Genomic DNA, 19,925 nt, shown 5'->3' with positions numbered 1-19,925 from the left:
AGGGTCCTGCTGGCGGGCAGAGGGCTGTGCCTAACTGCAGCTCAGCCCCAGCCATGGGGATGCTCGTTGACTAGGGTCTAATGTGAAAGCATTGGGGCCTAAGAAGTGAATCAGATCAGTCACTGAAAAGCATAAATATCCAGAGGTACAGAGGAGAGAGGCATAAGGATTTAACTCTCAGTTATGTATGGCCCAGGGAATCATCAGAGTCTCTGGCCCTCTAAGATGCATCATGATTCTTTGCTTTGTCAGAATCCTATCATGCAGGGCTTTCCAGGAAACAAGGTCTGTTTTTGTCATTTCATTATTGTCATTTCTCTTGACAGGTCACCATTATGCTGTGCTGGCTCTCAAGCACCTGTCACTCTCTGAAGATGTCTATGTAAAGGATGCCATTGGTAGTATTCCTTCATTGCTAGAAATCAGGCAAGTACAGGAAGTGGCAGAGTGATGATGACATACGAAATTCAAAATTTATAAGAGCAAAGACAGCACGGATATCCATCAACGAAAACTTGGTATATTAAATTACGATAAAGACATACGATATGCTGCAGCTGTAAAAGGGAAAAGGGATGGAACACTACTAAGCAATAAAAAGGAACAAACTACTGATACACATCATAACTGGAATGAATGCCAAAAGAATTACATCAAGTAAAACAAGGCCACAAATCCAATCCCAAAAGGTTACATCTTATATAATTTCATTTACATAACATTCTTTAAATGATACAATTACAAAAATGGAGAACAGATTAAAGTCTGCCAAGGATTAGAGATGGGGGTGGGAGGAAGATGGGGGTGGACACACAAACCCACCCATGTGATAAAACTGTAAAGAAATATACCTATACAATATATATCCCATGCCATGAAAAGAACAGAAATATAAATGAAGCAATTGCTAACATTTTTCAGCAAAGCTCCTTAAAATAAGAAGGTAACTCTGGGAAACTAAATAGGGGGGGAGAGAGGGAAAGAGAGCGAGAAGGAGGGAGAGAGGCAGAAAGGGAGAGAGAGAGAGAGAGGGAGGGAGGGAGGGGGGAGAAAGGGAGGAAAAGAGACCGGGAAGGAGGGAAGGAGTGGGCGAGAGAAGGAAAGAGAGAAAGGAGGGGGGGGGGGAGAGGGAGAGAAGAGGGGGAGGGAGACTGAGAATGGGAGTGTTCTATAGATGATCTGAATGACTTCTAAGACATACTATTAGAAAGAAAACACAAAAATAAGGTGCTTTGTGTAGCACTCTACCATCTGAGTAAACAAAAACAAAAATGTTAATAATCAACGCTTGTCCACAGAATTATTTCTGAAACGAAACAAAAGAAACAGGCAACACTGGTTGCTTCTACAGATGGGATGGGAGGTGGCTGAGGGTTGGGATGGGAGATTTTAATTCACTTGCCCTTGAACCTTCTGAATTTTATGCCACATGGATGTATTACTTATTCATAAAACTACTATTTTCTCTTTGAATATATGAAAATCAAGACAAATCAATGCTTCAGCGCTTTCACCTTTGTACACACCTGTTGTCTGGTAACTGCTTTCTGTTACTACTTATCCCCTCCTTGGTGCATATTAGCTAACCTTTGCACCTAACCTCTTAAGCTTCCATACTGGTTCTGAAAATCAGTTTCATTGCTTACCTGAAAATGCTTCCGAAGTATTACTCTCCCGACACACACACGCCACACCATTTCACATGGCATAGCTCAGTCTATAAGAGCTGGCTATAAAAGATGACAATTACCTTCAAGCCAAGCGAAAATGTCAAATTTCTAAGGCACATATAAGTACGAGTCAAAAACGAATTAACGATGATGATGACAGCTACCAATTTTTTTTCACCTTTTACTAGATGCTTGGCACTGTGCCAAGCAGCTTACAAGCATCATCCATTTACTCCTCACTGCGACCTTTGCTAGGTGAGTTTTGTTACTGTCACTTTATGGATGAGGAAATGGAAGCTCAGATAGGTTAAATGAGTTGCTTAAGGTCACATGGCTTCTAAGAGAAGAACTTGAACTTGTACCAGGGTCCGTCGATACTAAGAATGAGGAATCATTCTCGTATGGCTTAGTAAAATTCACCTCAGTTTTGGTATTTCTAAACTGTATGTGAAGCAACTATATGGTCTCTTTGTAGCTGACAACCTGTTGATTTTACGGTCCCACCAGTAAGACAGGCTGTAGACACCACTATTACCAAAAATACCTGAAACTCGCACAGTCAGCAGGACAAAATACTTAACGAAAAAGCCTACCTTAACATAAAATACCTAATAGAAAACCTAGTTCGAAAGTTTCAGCCAGTCCAACTCAGAATTTAATACTTGGTTTGCTCAATCAACAACTGGAATTCTTTCACAAAGGAAGTAAATCCAACCAGAAAATTTAAGACCGTTGTCTCTGTCAATAAACTTCTGAATTAATCACTGATATCTGACTCAAATATAACTTCTCAAAAATTATGTGAATCCAAGTCAGTGTCAACCAACAGAGAGTGTGTAACTGATGGCTTCTGATCCATGTAATCAATTACAATGTATTTTGAATATGCCAACTTAACCCTAAATAAATGATTTCTAAATAGAAAAAATGTCTGCATCTCATCAAGCAGAGCTGAATCACTGAAATGAGATTTTTCACAATTTAAAAGGTCTGAAACATTAAAGATATGAGGAACTCTCCCCAATATCAGATTATTATTAAGACACCAGACACCACAAAAGATTTTAAATCAACTTGATAGGATTAAAGTAAAAAATTTAAGACACATACCAAGCAGCTTTCGGAGATAAGGAGAACTATGTAAATAAAACAACAGTGAAATGCTAGCACATAAATGGAATCCAAGTTTGGTCCCCTGTATTCCAAGGACATCTCTTAATAAACTTAAAATATTTGTGTTATCAAGGTATTTTCTACCAACACGAAATTTCTCCAAGATATTCTTGGGTGTTCTATTCTGAGTCCAGTGATAATGCAAATTCAAGAATGTAATAGTCCTTTAGACTAGCAAAATCAAATATCAACTGACAGTCTCTATTACTTTCTTTTTGGGGCCTCATCTTTTTTTCATTAATCTTCTTTCATTGAAGTTATTTGTCAGACCAACTTCCGAAAGTAGCCAACATTCTATGTTTATCCCCTAAGGTCATGTTAATCTGTATCTTCTACAGATTGTTTCCTCTCCCCTTATCCCCTTTGGTATAAGATCACAGACACAAAGCCATGGCTGCAAGGCAAAAATATGGCAGGTTTATGGTGATTCACAGGTGATTACCACTTCTTATTTCATTGGCATTCTGAATACTGTTAGAACATAAAATGGTTAAGAAAACTAAAGTAAGACATTCTCTGTAAGAACATATACATCTCCAATGTCTTCTGAACTAGAGAACACATTCTGGAAATACTGTCTTTGATAAGAACAGGCATTTGGTAGATTCAAGTGAGTCTCTGTACAAACAATAATTCTATTGGCTATCTTGTGATGGACCGTCACTCAACGTCATAAACGCAGCTGAGAAAGACCAGTACATAGAAGTCTACTGTCAGCCAATAAGCAACCAAAGTTGTTAAATACTACAAACAGTAGGTGTTATTTAATGAAACAAATTACACGTTCAATATTGACTTGTTAAAAGCCTCTTACATGTAAACATTCAGAATTTCAGAGAAGATAAAAAGAACAGAAAGTTGTGAGGATTCCCGTTAAGTTGGTCTTCAGTACTGTAATTTCACGTTCTTGACACCCAAAGCAGTACTATTCGAATGCTAATAAATATCATCTCTGGTCACACGGTATTTAATGTAGGTCATAAAACTAAAAGGTTTTTGTCTGTAGCCCAAAAGCGAGTATTTCAAAATATTCAAGCCTTTTGTGAACACATTTAGAACTTGCAGAGTTGGATTACAAAGTGGAAACGGTGTTTGAGGAGGAAGGCTCTTCTCTAGGTCTTCTCTCATGCTAGAAAATGATATTTTTTTGCTTTGCAGAATAGAAGAGGGAAAAGAATGTTTTTCTGTTTTTAAATTGGAATGATATTTGGGTTTTAGCACCATATATTTCTAGGTTCCACCTGGTACTATCCACAAGAGGGGAAATTCTGTGCAGAAGGCCATGCTTTCCAATCATGAGCAATCTGGCAAGAACCTGAAAACTTGAAGGGCTTAAAGGCTGCCTGCCAGAGGGCTGCGCATCTCCATACTCCTTCCCTGAAATCTTGATGCAAACATCAGTTAATTCAAGTTCAGCAATAAGGCAACAAGTTCCTGAGTTCTATGGAGTACATCAGTTTTGTCCACCAGGAGTCAAAGCCAGATGAGGGAAAAATCAAAACGTAACGGGGCATGAGGCAACAGCAAGAGGATCAAAGTAATAATAATAATAAAAAACAATAAAACATCATGCTACAGAACTGATGTGCTCCAGGGAACTGATGAATATTTGCAGTTGTCTCTACTAGTCTTCAAGATGTAAAGATAAAGAAAGCTATAAAACAAAGATTACGGAGACTTCCTTGTGTTTACAATATGTGCTATGTATTATATTGAGCTATATAATATTCTATAGGAAAGAGGTTTTGGGATGTTCGGCTAGCACGTAATTAGAACACACCATATTAAAAAAGCAAAAAAAATAAAATTAAGAAAACGAGAGAAAGGGGCCCATGCTGTATAGCCCATGAATCTCATCGGCTTTATCGTGAAAGTTTATTGTTTTTAATCCTAGTACAATCAGCTACCAGTTACATACAGTAAAAAACAAAAACAGCCACAAAGCAATGATGATAGAGATAGTCTGTGACATTGTACAGTGGAGGAAATATTTTCTGTTGGAATCTTCCAGCAGACCCCCACCTGGCTTCAGCAGTTAAGCTATCACTCCCTCCCTCCCCAAAATCGTTAAAAAGAAAAATCAATGTCTTGCTTGGGTACAGCAAGATTCTAATACCTCTTGGGGACACTGGAGAACTTTAAAAAACTAAAGTGGTAGAAACAAAACAAAAACTGAAACGTGGAAGGCAAGGTGACACACAACGAAGCTCCATGAGGCCGTGGCTTCAGATCACCTCAAAGCGAACCACCTGGAAAGAAAAGAAAAGGCTGTCATGCCAGGAGATAGCAGGTAGAAAAGTTCAGTAGACTTTAGTATCTCAACACTCTACTCCTCAAATCTACAGAATCTAAGCTTTTCTCAAGTCTTACGTTAAGTGAGCTGAGTTGTAGAAAACTGCTCCATTTTCCAATACCTTGCACTGTAAATGTTGGCAACTAGCACATACTTAAAAACCAAAAAATAATACGAGAAGCATTTTTAGCAAAGCATGCTGTCTCCTTTATCTCAAACCCTTCAAAACAACCACACAGTAGAGGCTATTCATATGAGTGTGCAATCTTACCTTAGAGGAACAATGACTCCGTTCAAAAACTAAGTCTCATATATATTTGGTTCGATTGAGGGCTTTTTCAGCCAGGTGACCACTTTCATCTGTGATCTTCTCCCAATCAGTCTGTCCGACCACAAAACCTATGGCCCTTTTCCTATCTGCGTCCTTCTTTTCTTCCAGGTCTGCCCATCTCACCTAAAAAGAACACAGCATTAGGCTGGGCTTCAGGAAAAATAAATAAGCAAAGGGCCTCTTCCCTTGCTGGATAGTCTAAGGGGTAGGTAACTAATTTGAAACTAAGAATTAAAAAAACATTGGAGATTAACTGGGGAGAAGTGGAGAAAGCCACATGTCTTAAGCTACAGAAAGGAAACTCTCTAGTCAGTCACCAAGTCCTAACCCTTCCAGCCCCTGGAAAGTTCAGCTCTCAGCTCAGTCCTGGCCCCTCCATTATCCTCTGTGGCTCCTTTCTGGTTCACTGACCTCACTTCTTCCTCTGCTTAGTCTTCCTACCTTACATGCTCACTCCCTCCAATCCATCCTGCCAGAATGATCCCCAAATACACACAGTCATGACTCTCACCAGCTTTAAATCCGCCCCCTGCCTGAAGAATAAAATCCAAGCAATAGGTCCCTCTGGATCTGGCCCTTCTACTCTCCAGTGGCATTTCTGGGCAGTGCCTACAGCTTTTGTATAAGTAGTACACAATTATTTCTGCCTCTCAGAGCACAATGGGCCACTTCCCACCTCTGTAACCTTGCATATTCTAGCCTCCCTTCCTGAAACGTCTTTGCCCTAACCCTGTCCATCTGGCATGAGTCTAGTCATCAATCCTTGCTTTGTCTCTCTTGTTCTTTGCCAATCAAATAATTAACCATTGCTTCCTTAGAGCTACTTCTGGGTTTTGACACGTTTACTTTTGAACTTTCACACTATTTTGCAATGATCTACTTATAGACCTGCATTCCCTAATAGACTATGAATACCCTAGGTCAACTGAGTTTTATTTATCTCTATACAATAATTATTTCTTGAAATTTAATCTTAGAAAACAGGGAGAGAGTATTATCATTTTCATCCATGAGATAAAGAGATGAAGAGATGGACTCAACTGATATCATTTGGATATCAGTTATAATATTATAACTGTGGAAAAATTATAACTATAAATGCATAGATCAGGGATATTTCCCATTGGCAGGTATTCTGACATTTAAAAATGTAAGGAGATACATTTTAAATTTTAATAATATATCAAATATAGATTCTTATATTAACAATTAAAAGAACAAGCAGATATATCACATTCTGCAAAAGTTGAAACACCTGAGAAACTATGAAACTGTGGACATAACACCAAAGTCTGCAGAGACTGTATTTTCAATATAGCTTGTGATTTATTCTCTGTGACAAGGAATGGGAACCAGAGCATGCATACTTCATGTTCTTCACACTGGACATGGAAATGCATCAGGGCTCTTAGAGGCACACTGACCTTCCGTATTACTATTTACCGGACTGGTAATGAATCCAAACAGCAACCACTCGGCCAAAGAGAGGATATGTAGTAATAGCAGTGGGGAAAAACTGATACCACCCAACTCTTTTTAAAGTAGATTTAGTGCGTGGGAAACCTAAATTTCCTTCATGGATTTTAGTAAAAAAGAAAAAAAAAGCCTACTTAATGTGGGCTTTTTATACAGACGTCTCTGGACTTCCTACTGTGTATTTATGCTGATTATATTTATTTTGAGGGACTCATACACTCTCTCAGTTGCCCTTGGGATCAGGGGGATACGTTTAGCAAAAGATGACTATGGCTGAGGAGGATGAAGGATGGACAGATGGACAGACTGGCCAGTGAACAAAGAAATGTTGTAACCAGTCCATAGTACATCCTTGACACAGAGTTAAACACACTGGTCAGTGCCACCCTGAACAAACTAAGAGCTAATTTTTAAGCCTGCAGTATAAATTCTAAGTCTTTAAAACTCAGATAAAATAAAGAACACAGGATTAAAAGAAAAAGTATGTAATTATTTCTTAGATAAGCAATATGTTTTAGCACAAATGCCCACAATTTTAAGTTGAAATGAAAATGTTTTATTCGTATCGCTAATGTATACTGGTGCTGTATTATTTATTTACATGGTAGACTCTTCCACTGGAGGTCCACTCCTTAAGAGGTCTCATCCACAGACCTGACAGACATTCAACATTGTAGAATGAGTGAATGATTACCAAAACACTAAATATATAAGAAGCAGAATAGGGGCGCCTGGGTGGCGCAGTCGGTTAAGCGTCCGACTTCAGCCAGGTCACGATCTCGCGGTCCGTGAGTTCGAGCCCCGCGTCAGGCTCTGGGCTGATGGCTCAGAGCCTGGAGCCTGTTTCCGATTCTGTGTCTCCCTCTCTCTCTGCCCCTCCCCCGTTCATGCTCTGTCTCTCTCTGTCCCAAAAATAAATAAACGTTGAAAAAAAAAAAATAAGAAGCAGAATAATGACTTTCAATTAGAAATGGTTTCTTAAATGTCAGTGTCCGTCCTAATCTTCCTAGCGGTACTTTTACTGAGATTTATAATCTTTTTTGCCACTTATCTTAGCCATTAAAAAAATGTTATAATACAGAAAAATCTTGACTAACACTCAAAGGCTTGAGGTACATATGTTTTATCCACTGTCACTAAAAGTATCTATAAAATGTAAATGTCCAGCAAATAAGGGATCTGTTCACCTTCTACAGATATCAAAGAAACACAAAGTCGCCTTGACCTGCCATTTTATGCCCAATTAAGCAAGCAAAATTTTTAAAAAATTGTATTTAAAAAACCTAGCCATTTTGGTAAAACTCTAGTATGATCAACTCTACATAACTACTTGTTACAGTGGACATTAATCCTAGGAACATATCTGGTATTTGTAAAAAGCTGAATTAAAGGAATCAAGAGACCCCCGCAAATGAATAAATTATGAATTCTGCATTTGTTGCTACCCAAAGGATCTCCTTGTAGTCTGATTTTCGTGAGTGGTTTGAGAGTTAAAAACTATTTGAAATGAGGATGTGAGGCAGGGGAGGAGAGACAATGATAAGCCGCTTAAAGAACTGGGATGTGGGGTTAAGAAGATGGCAGCAAAGTAGGAGGACTCTAGGCTCACCTCGGCTCATGAACACAACTAGATAACTAGCAAATCATCCTAAATACCTAGATATTGATCTGAAGACTGGCAGAACCAACTGCAACAATTAAAGGTAGAGAGGAGGCCACATCAAAGAAGGCAGAAAGTGCAGAGACAACAGTTTGGGAGAGAAATGGATGGTGGCCACTATGGTAGGCAGGGAGCAGTGGTGGGAGAGAAGGGTGAGAGACATACTAACACACTGGGGAGCATCCGGGGAAAACAAATTCCCACAGTAAGAGAGCAAGAGGGGCCAAATTTCATGATTTATGGCAACCAGCGTGGAGTTTTAAAGGTCGGCAGGCTTGGCTGGAAGAGAGCCCTTAGGGCACTGCCTTGCTCTTAAAGAGAAGGCAGGCAAACATACAGCATGGAAATAGCGATCTGAAGAGCACTGGGGAGGTTACTTGCTCATCTCAGAGTATGTCCCAGAAAGACAGAGTTCACTGAGAGACCCCTCTGGGAACAAAGAAACTGGCCCGCACCATTTCTCAACCCTGCCCCTCAGCACAAGCATAGGACTGCCCGTGGGAACCAGCGTAAAGTGCCAACACTTGCTACCTAACTTGCTTAAACCAAGCCCCACCTCCCTGTGCTCTGGTAGAACTGCCTCTCCCACTCACACTTGCCTCAGTCCCAGCATGGTAGGCTCCCTCCTCCAGAAGACCAGCCCAAACCCTTGCTCACACTGTATCTCCCCATGTAGGAACTTTCTGGAGCCTTGGTTCTGGCAGTGATGGTGACAGGTCTCATTTCACAGACAGACCAGAGCACATATAGTTAAAATGCACCACATTATATAGTTAAAACACACCACATTTAGGCCAGGGACCAAACATTGCCCACAACAGACAAAGAAAGCCTCTGCAGATGACTGGCCTGAAGGATAAAATGGCCAGGACAAAAAAGCAGAAGATACGCAAAACACACTGGACACACTCCCAGAAGCACCAGGCCCTAGGGAACAGAGGATACCACAAAGCAGAGCACTACAGGACTTCTTCTTCATAAGGCCATTACCCTTAAGAATAAGAGATATAGTTGACATTCCTAACACACAGAAGTAAGCACAGAGACTTAAAATGAGAAGACAGAAACTTACCGCAAATGAAAGAACAGGACAAGGCCTTGGCCAGAGAGCTAAGTAAAACAAATATTAGTAACATGCCTGACAGAACATTTAAAGTAATGATAATAAGGATACTTACTGGAGTTGAAAAAAGAGTGGAACACATGAGTGAGACTCTTAACACAAAGATAAGGAATAACAAAGATATGAAATAAATGAAATGAGAAACATGGTTAATAGAATAAACAGCAGGCTAGAAGAAGCAGAAGAATGAATTAGCAATCTAGAAGACAGAGTAATGGAAAGTAACCAAGCTGAACAAAAGAGAGAAAAAGAATTATGCAAAATTAGAACAGACTTAGGGAACTCAGTGACTTCATCAAATGTAATAACATTCATATTATAGGACTCCTACAAGAAGAGAGAGAAAAGGGAGCAGAAAACTTATCTGAAGAAATAATAGCTGAAGAATTTCCTAATCTGGGGAAGGAAACATATCCAGAACCAGGAAGCACATCAAAATCAACAAAAGCAGATCTATACCAAGACATATTGCAATTAAATTGGCAAAGTGTAGTGACAAAGTTTTAAAAGGAGCAAGACAAAAGAAGATAGTAACTTACAAGGGAAAACTTGTAAGGCTAGCAGGAAATTTTTCAGCAGAAACTTTCTAAGCCAGAAGGGAATTACATAATATATTCAAAGCGCTGAAGGGGAAAAATCTGCAGCTGAGAATACTTTATTCAGCAAAGGCTATCATTCCTAAGAGGAAAGGCAGTTTCCCAGACAAACAAAAAACTAAAGGAGTTCATGATCACTAAACGAGGCCTGTAAGAAATGTTAAAGGGAATTCTGAGTGGAAAGGAGAAACCAGAAGTGACAGTATAAAGGTAGGAAAGACAAAAGCAGTAACAATGAATTTCTATAAAATATCAGTCAAGGAACTCACAAACTAAAAGGATGTAAAATATAACAACATATACCAAAAATGTGGGGAGGAGAGGAGAAAAGAATGGGTTCAAACTTAAATAAGCATCAACTTAATATAGACTGCTATATTCAAAACAGATGATATACAAACCTAACGGTAACCATATATCAAAACCATTAATAAATATGCAAAGAATAGAGACAAAGAAATCCAAATATATCACTAAAGAAAATCAGCAAATCAGAAAAGAGAGGAAGATAAGAAAGGATAAAAGAAAATCTCCAGACAAAACCACAAAACAAATAATAAAATGACAAATACATATTTATCAATAATTACTTTGGGGGTGCCTGGGTGGTTCAGTAGGTTAAGTGTCCAACTCAGGTCATGATCTCACAATCGTGAGATCGAGTCCCATGTTGGGGTCCATGCTGGGCATGAAGCCTGCTTAAGATTCTCTCTCCTTCTCTTTCTGCCCCTCCCTCACACATGCACACATTCTTCATCTCTCTCAAAAAAATTGTTTTGAATTTAAATGCATTAAATGTTCCAATCAAAAGACATATGGTGACCAAATGGATAAAAAAACGAGACCCATCTATATGCTGCCTACGAGAGACTCATTGTAGACACTTGCAGATTGAAAGTGAGGGGATGTAGAAACATCTATCATGCAAATGGATGTCCAAAGAAAGACCAAGTAGGGGCACCTGGATGGCTCAGTCAGTTAAGATCTGACTTCGGCTCAGGCCATGATCTTGCAATTCATGAGTTTGAGCCCCGCACTGGGCTCTGTGCTGACAGCTCAGAGCCTGAACCCTGCTTCAGATTCCATGTCTCCCTCTCTCTCTGTGCCCCCTCCCCCCACGTTCACATTCTGTCTCTCTCTCTCAAAAATAAGCATTAAAAAAAAAAAAAAAGCACAAGTAGCAATACTTACATCAGACAAAATAGACCTAAAAAAGACTGTAACAAGAGACAAAAAACACTATATAATAATGAGAGGGACAATCCAATAAGAAGATATAACAATTGTAAATATTTATGCACACAACAAGGAAGAACCTAAATTCATAAAACAGTTAATAACAAATATAAAGGAACTAACTGATAATAATACAATAATAGTAAGGGACTTTAACAGCCTACTTATATCATTGGACAGATCATCCACAGAAAATCAACAAGAAAACAATGGCTTTGAATGACACACTGGAACAGGTGGATTTAACAGATATATTCAGAACATTCCATCCTAAAACAGCAGAATGCACATTCTTTTCAAGTACATATGGAATATTCTCCAGAATAGATCACATATTAGTCCACCAAACAAGCCTCAGGAAATTCAATTAGATCAAAGTCATATATATAATGCATCTTTTCTAACCACAACACTATGAAACTAAAAGTCAACCACAACAAAAAAACTGGAAAGAGCACAAATATATGGAGGTTAAATAACACGCTACTAAATAGCGAATGGGTCAAACAGGACAAAAAAGAAGAAATAAAAAGGAAATGGAAACAAATGAAAATGAAAACACAATGGTCCAAAAACTCTGGGATGCAGCAAAAGTGGTTCTAAGAGGGAAGTATATAGCAATACAGGCCTACCTCAAGAAGCAAGAAAAATCTCAAATAAACAACCTAATCTTACACCCAAAGGAGCTAGAAAAAGAACAACAAACAAAACCTAAAATCAGGAGAAGAAAATAAATGATAAAGATTAGAGCAGAAATAAATGATATAGAAATTAACAGATCAATGAAAGCAGGAGCTGGTTCTCTGAAAAAAAGTCAATAAATTATATTGATAAACCTCTAGCCAGACTTATTAAAAAAAAAGGGAGAGATGAGTCAAATAAGTAAAATCACAAATGAGAGAAAAGAAATAACAACCAACACCACAGAAATACAAACAATTTTAAGTGGATATTATGAAAAACTGTGTGCCAACAAATTGGACAACCTAGAAGTGGATAAATTCTTAGAAACATATAAACTACCAAAACTGAAACAGGAAAAAACAGAAAATTTGAACAGATTGATAACCAGCAAAGAAATTGAATCAGTAATCAAAAAATGTCCAATGAACAAAAGTCCAGGACCAGATGGCTTCACAGGCAAATTCATTTAAAGAGTTAATACCTATTCTTCTCAAACTATTCCAAAAAATAGAAAAGAAAGGAAATTTTCTAAATTCATTCGGTGAGGCCAGCATTACCCCAATACCAAAACCAGATAAAGACACCATTAAAAAAAAGAACTACAGTGAAGAAATGGGCAGAAAACATGAATAGACACTTCTCTAAAGAAGGCATCCGGATGGCCAACAGGCACATGAAAAGATGCTCAACGTCGCTCCTCACCAGGGAAATACAAATCAAAACCACACTCAGATATCACCTCACACTAGTCAGAGTGGCCAAAATGAACAAATCAGGAGACTATAGATGCTGGAGAGGATGTGGAGAAACGGGAACCCTCTTGCACTGTTGGTGGGAATGCAAACTGGTACAGCCGCTCTGGAAAACAGTGTGGAGGTTCCTCAAAAAATTAAAAATAGACCTACCCTATGACCCAGCAATAGCACTGCTAGGAATTTACCCAAGGGATACAGGAGTACTATGCATAGGGGCACTTGTACCCCAATGTTTATAGCAGCACTCTTCAACAATAGCCAAATTATGGAAAGAGCCTAAATGTCCATCAACTGATGAATGGATAAAGAAATTGTGGTTTATATACACAATGGAGTACTACGTGGCAATGAGAAAGAACGAAATATGGCCCTTTGTAGCAACGTGGATGGAACTGGAGAGTGTGATGCTAAGTGAAATAAGCCATACAGAGAAAGAAAGATACCATATGTTTTCACTCTTATGTGGATCCTGAGAAACTTAACAGAAACCCATGGGGGAGGGGAAGGAAAAAAAAAAAAAAAGAGGTTAGAGTGGGAGACAGCCAAAGCATAAGAGACTCTTAAAAACTGAGAACAAACTGAGGGTTGATGGGGGGGTGGGAGGGAGGGGAGGGTGGGTGATGGGTATTGAGGAGGGCACCTTTTGGTATGAGCACTGGGTGTTGTATGGAAACCAATGTGACAATAAATTTCATATACTGAAAAAAAAAAAAAAAGAACTATAGGCCAATATCCCTGATGAACACAGATGCAAAAATCCTCAACAAAATACTAGCAAACCAAATCCAACAATACATTAAAAAATGCATTCACCAAGATCAAGTAGGATTTATTACTGGGTTGTCAGGGTGGTTCAATATTTACTAATCAATCAATGTCACATCAATAAGTGAAAGGATAAGAGCCATATGATCATTTCAACTGATACAGAAAAAGCATTTGACAAGGCACAACATCCATTTGTGATAAAAACACTCAACAAAGTAGCTTTAAAGGGAACACACCTCAACATAATAAAGGCTATACATGAAGAACCCACAGCTAACATCATCCTTAATGGGGAAAAACAGAGTTTTTCCTCTAAGGTCAGTAACACTCTCACCACTTTTATTCAACATAGTACTGGAAGTCCTAGCTACAGCAATCAAACAACAAAAAGAAATACAGGGCATCCAAATCAGTAAGGAAGCAGTAAAACTTTCACTATTTGCAGACAACATGCTACTACCCAAAGTCAGAAAGACTTCCCCACGGGCGCCTGGGTGGCTTAGTCAGTTAAGTATCTGACTTCAGCTCAGGCCATAATCTCACAGTTTGTGGGTTCAAGCCTCGTGCTGGGCTCCATGCTGACAGTGAGGAGTCTGCTTGGGATTCTCTCTCTCTCCCTCTCTCTCTTTCTGCCCCTCCCTGACTCACGCATTCTCTCTCTCTCTCAAAATAAATAAAATAAACTTATAAAGGAAAAAGAAAAGAAAGACTCCACCAAAAAACTGCTAAACTAATAAATGAAGTTAGTTAAAGTCTCAGGATATAAAACCAACGTACAGAAATCTGTTGCATTTCTCTAGACTAATAATAAAGGTGCAGAGAGAGAAATTAAGAAAACAATCCCATTTACAACTGCACCAAAAATAATAAGATACCTAGGAATAAGCCTAACCAAAGCAGTGAAAGACTTGTACTCTGAAAACAATAAAACACTGATGAAAGAAACTGAAGACAACACAAAGAAATGGAAAGACGTTCCATTCTCATCAGTTGGAAGAAAAAATATTGTTAAAATGTCTGTATTATCCAAAGTAACTTACACATCTAAATGTAATCCCTATCAAAATACCAACAGCATTTTTCACAGAACTAGGACAAACAATTCTAAAATTTGTATGGAACCACAAAAGACTCCAAATAGCCAAAGCAATCTTGAAAAAGAAAACCAGAGCTGGAGGCATCACAATCCTGGACTTCAAGTTACATTACAAGGCTGCAGTAATCAAAACAGTATGGTAACAGCACAATAATAGGCACAGATCAATGGGACAGGATAGAAAACCCAGAAATGAACCCACAACTATATGGTCAATTAATCTTCGACAGGGCAGGAAAGAATATCCAGTGGTAAAAAGACGGACTCTTCAATAAACGGTGCTGGGAAAACTGGACAGCAACATATAAAACAGAGAAACTGGACCACTTTCTTTACATCACACACAAAAATAAATTCAAAATGGGTTGAAGACCTAAATGTGAGACCTGAAACCATAAAAATCTTAAAAGAGAACACATGCAGTAACTGCTTTGACACAGGCCATAGCAACCTCTTTCTAGATAGGTCTCCTTAGGCCAGGGTAACAAAAGCAAAAATAAACTATTGGGACTACATCAAAATAAAAAGCTTCTGCAAGCAAAGGAAACAATCAACCAAACTATAAGGCAATCTATGGAATTGGAGAAGATATTTGTGAACGACATATCCAGTAAAGGGTTAATATCCAAAATATATAAGAAACTTGACACCCAAAAAACAAATTCAATTAAAACATGGGCAGAAGATATGAACAGACATTTCTCAAAAGACATACAGATGGCCAACAGACATATGAAAAGATGCTCATCATCACTTACCATTGGGGAAATGCAAATCAAAACTACAATGAGATATCGCTTCACACCTGGCAAAATGGCTAAAATCAGTAACACAAGAAACAACAGGTGTTGGCAAGGATTCGGAGAAAAAGGAACAGCTGTACAGTTGGTGGGAATGTAAGCTGGTGCAGCCACTGTGGAAAATAGTATGGAGGTTCCTCAGAAACCTAAATTCTAAAAATAGAATTACCCTACAATCTAGCAATCATACTACTGGGTATTTACCCAAAGAATACAAGAACATTAATTCAAAGGGATACATGCACCCCTATGTTTATAGCAGCATTATTTACAATAGCCAAATTATGGAAGTAGCACAAGTGTCCAGCGATTGATGACTGGATAAAGAAGATGTGGTATATATATATATACACACAAACATACACAATGGAATATTATAAAAAGGAATGAAATCTTGCATTTGCAAAGACATGGATAGAGCTAAAGAGTATAATGCTAAGCGAAATAAGTCAGAAAAAGACAAATACCATCTGATTTCACTCATGTGGTGAATTTAAGAAACAAAAATGAAAGGGGAAAAAAAAAGAAAGACAATCAAGAAACAGACTCTTAAGTACAGAGAAGAAACTGATGGTTACCAGAGGGGAGGGGGTGGGGGGGGTATATTACAGGTGACGGGGATTAAGGAGTGCAATTGTCACGATGAGCACCAGATGTTGTATGAAAGTGTTGAATCACTATATTGTACACCTAAAACGAGTATTATACTGTTATGTTAACTGGAATTTAAATTAAAACTTAAAAAAGAACTAGGATGTGCACAGCTCACGTCACTTTGTCCACCCAGCTTATGAAGTAAACAACGTGGGATCACATACTCTGTAGAGTAATAGTTATTTGACGAAAAATAAACTAGAGAAAAATATTTCTCATTTGAGATTATGCATTGTCACTGTACTATACCAAATTATTATTCTCAAGGAAGAGCTATTTCTTTTTTTTTTTTTTTTTGAGAGCCTGTGCATACGAGCAGGGGGAAGGGGAGAGAGAGAGAGAAAGAGAGGGAGGGAGGGAGGGAGGGAGAGAGGGAGAGGGAGAGAGAGAGAGAGAGAGAGAGAGAGAGAGAGAGAGAGAGAGAGAGAGAGAGAATCTTAAGCAGGTTCCAAACCCAGCATGGAACTGACACAGGGTTCAGTCTCACAACTGTGAGATCATGACCTGAGCTGAAATCAAGAGATGGACCATGATTAACCGAATGAGACACCCAGGCGCCTGCAGCTGTTTCTGCTTCTGTTGCTCCAACCTTAAAACTGGAATAGGATGAATCCATGCAAGTAGTGCCTGGGTGGAGCTAGGCACATATAGAATGCCACTAATCTCCCTTTCCCTTCCTCACAAGCCACATACACAGAGGTGGGCCTAGGGACTGTATGAAGTATTTAAAAGAGCTTTTGAAAACTGAGGTGCTTCATAATGTTATCCAATGTCATGATGTGTTACTGGCATTTTTATTTTCTTACAACAAATACTCTTTTAATATTAAAAGTACTGAAGAAATTCATAAAAAAGAAATGCTGTGTAAAGATAAATGATACAGAACCTCATCTTCTTTTTTGTTTAGTAGAGAGAGAGAGAAGAGAGAGAGAGAGAGTGTGTGGGGGTATGGGGCGGGGGGGGGGGTAGAGAATCTTAAGCAGGCTCCACACTTGGCGTGGAGCCTGATGACATGGGGCTTGATCCCATGACCCTGGGATCATGACCTGAGCCAAAATGAAGAGTCAGATACTCAACCAACTGAGCCATTCAGGTGCCCTAATACACAACCTCATCTTAATTAAGGAAATGCAAACTGAGATACCATTTTTGTTTTACTCATCAGATGTCAAAAGTTTAAAAGTTTGATAACAGCACCTTTGGTGCAAGTGTGGAAAAACAGGCATTTACTTACAGTGGGTATATAAACAGGTGTAACCTTTTTAGAAAACAACCTCACAGTATTTGTCAAAATGATAAATCACACTCTATAAGACCGCAGCTTTAGTGCTAAAAATCTACCCTAGGGATATACTTTCAAAACAATATGCATATGCACATGACTTTCACCATAGTGTTTATATTAACAATAAAATGAAAATAGCCTAAGTATCTACCAATAAAGGGCTGGATAAATACCTCAACAACCAAACAATGGAGACTGGGCAGCTATTTGAAAAGAATGGTAGTTTGTATACACTTATATACAAAAATCAAGACATAGTTAGAAAAGGCTTATCTGGATCACACATAATATGTATTTTTTGCTTCGTTATTTTGTTTTAAAAGGATATACATAAATGTCTATGTGGAAAGCCTATGCAATATCCTGGTTTCATTTCTCTGCTCCTTTTCACAGCAAAACTTCAAGAAGTTGTCTACCTTGGCTGTTCTATATTTCATTTTCCGTTCCTTCTTCAGTCAGCTCCAAACTGGCTTGTGCCCTTCAACTCTCTAAGAAAACCTGCCTGATTGTTGATCAATCATCAGCAATCTCCATGTTGCCAAATCCAATAGCCATTTCTCTGCTCCCAATTTACTTGTCTTCTCTGTATCATGTAACAATTGACTACTCTTTACTTCTTGAAACATTTACCTCTACCTGAACTTCGAAATTCTGGAGTCCTGAGTTCTATTATCATTTCTAACTTAAATGGTCTCTCACTGAACTTCTCATGTTTTACTCTGTAATTGGACTTCCCCAGTTTTCTCTGACTCAGTAAATGGCACCACACACATGGAGTGCTCATGGCCAGAACCCCGAAGATTCACCTTTGAGTCCATCCACTCCTGGACTCTCTAGATCTAATCCATTAAGATATTCCACAGATCGTCTTCCACACTTTACTCTGTACTTAGCTTTTCTGCCCCAGACAAAACAGCACAAGCGGCCCCTTCAAACTCCTTTAAGGTTGACAACGTGCTAGCCACGTGAGATTCTGTTTTTCATTTTTTAAAGTACCTATACATTTTTAATCTGGTAACTTGTAAGGTCTGACTCATTTTTTAAAAATTTGTAATATGATAGAACATAAACTAAGTCACTCTAAAAATAGCATTCATATTCTTATCTGCCTATAACTCTCCAAAACCAGATGCCTAACGGGGCCCGTCCCCTATTGGAAATTATTGACAAAGTCTCTTACCCTCTTCTTCCCAGGCTCAGAAGCACGAGTGTCATAATCATCAGGGAGCTGAAGATAATCCTCCATTCTGCTGGCAATTGCCTCCCAGTCACGTTTCCTTTTAGTACCAGTTCTCAAGCCATCCAACTTGTCTGAGGGACAAACACAGAGCCGCAGCATTAAGGGAGAGTGTGAATTTGCACACAACACACAACTAAAGGAAAAGAAGTCTGGAGCACTGTCAGAGGGCACATCCACATTTTTGAGGGCAGCATCACTTGCAGATCCAACTATCTTCTTGGCGGAGATAACACCAAGTTCTGTGCAATTTCCATCGTTTATTTGATGTTCATACTGGCAGGCATTACGTTATGATGTTGGTTTAAGTAACAAATACAGGCAGAGTAAGGAAAGTCACTGGTCTCCTGGCCTCCCTGCCCCTGCCCCCCCCCCCCAAGTCACACTTCAGCTCTCATGTCCTGAAGGAAAATGCAAAGACGGGTTTTTCTAAAAACTCTTTCTTCTCCTTTTTTTTTATTTCCCCTTTGACACAATATTAACACCACCCATTTGATCAGTAATCACATGTGATACTGTGTCATACGAAAAGCAGGTAGTACCAACAACTTAATGAGCCAAGCTAACGTTTAAAGGTTTTAGATGAACGGTTCCTTGGGAACGGTTGTACGAGGATTTGCCGTTAAGTTAATGTTTCTGAGTAAGATGATTGTACAGATCGCCCTTTTCTTTGTTTATATTATGAAATGCTGTTGACCATTCTGAGGCTAAGAACTAGTCAGCCAAAGTGACCAGATCTAAATTTTCTTTCTGAATCCTCAATCTGAGAGGGCTGGGTTTCCTAAGGGGCCCAAACTGTAACCACTTAAATGAATGGAGATTGCAGATTCAGAAATTAGGAGATAGGAGTTTAGGTGTCTGCAAGAAGAACACGCGATGAAAATGTGTAGGGTTTTCCATTGGTTATTAATACTGATTTTGAATTCTGTATGTAGAATATCATGAGCTATATATATTTTTAACTACATTGAAGCACTGAACTTTGGAATCATCTGCGGTTACACACACACACTATTATTAAGCAAGTCAATAAAAGAAAACCTACAAAATGTCAGAAATACACAATAACCACACCTCATTAAACTCCA

At 38.7% G+C, this 19,925-nt stretch overlaps 1 protein-coding gene across 3 annotated transcripts in view; it reads right to left on the bottom strand.

The window, feature by feature from the left end:
* Nucleotides 1-4,676: 4,676 nt before the first annotated feature.
* The window catches only part of YLPM1 (YLP motif containing 1), a 75,064-nt gene continuing 59,815 nt past the window's right edge, over nt 4,677-19,925 (bottom strand). For 2 of the 3 annotated variants that reach the window (XM_030319575.1, XM_030319576.1), the window contains 3 exons: nt 18,781-18,911; nt 5,408-5,590; nt 4,677-5,092 (listed from right to left, as the gene is read on the bottom strand). In XM_030319575.1, the coding sequence (XP_030175435.1) occupies nt 5,444-5,590; nt 18,781-18,911 (278 nt within the window). In that variant the 3' untranslated portion in view covers nt 4,677-5,092; nt 5,408-5,443. Of the gene's footprint in view, nt 5,093-5,407; nt 5,591-18,780; nt 18,912-19,925 lie in introns of those variants that run through there. The other variant, XM_030319577.1, reaches the window with a different exon arrangement.

This window comes from Lynx canadensis, chromosome B3, assembly GCF_007474595.2.
Source record: "Lynx canadensis isolate LIC74 chromosome B3, mLynCan4.pri.v2, whole genome shotgun sequence".
NCBI lineage: Eukaryota > Metazoa > Chordata > Mammalia > Carnivora > Felidae > Lynx > Lynx canadensis.
This window is presented reverse-complemented; position numbering and strand designations above follow the sequence as displayed.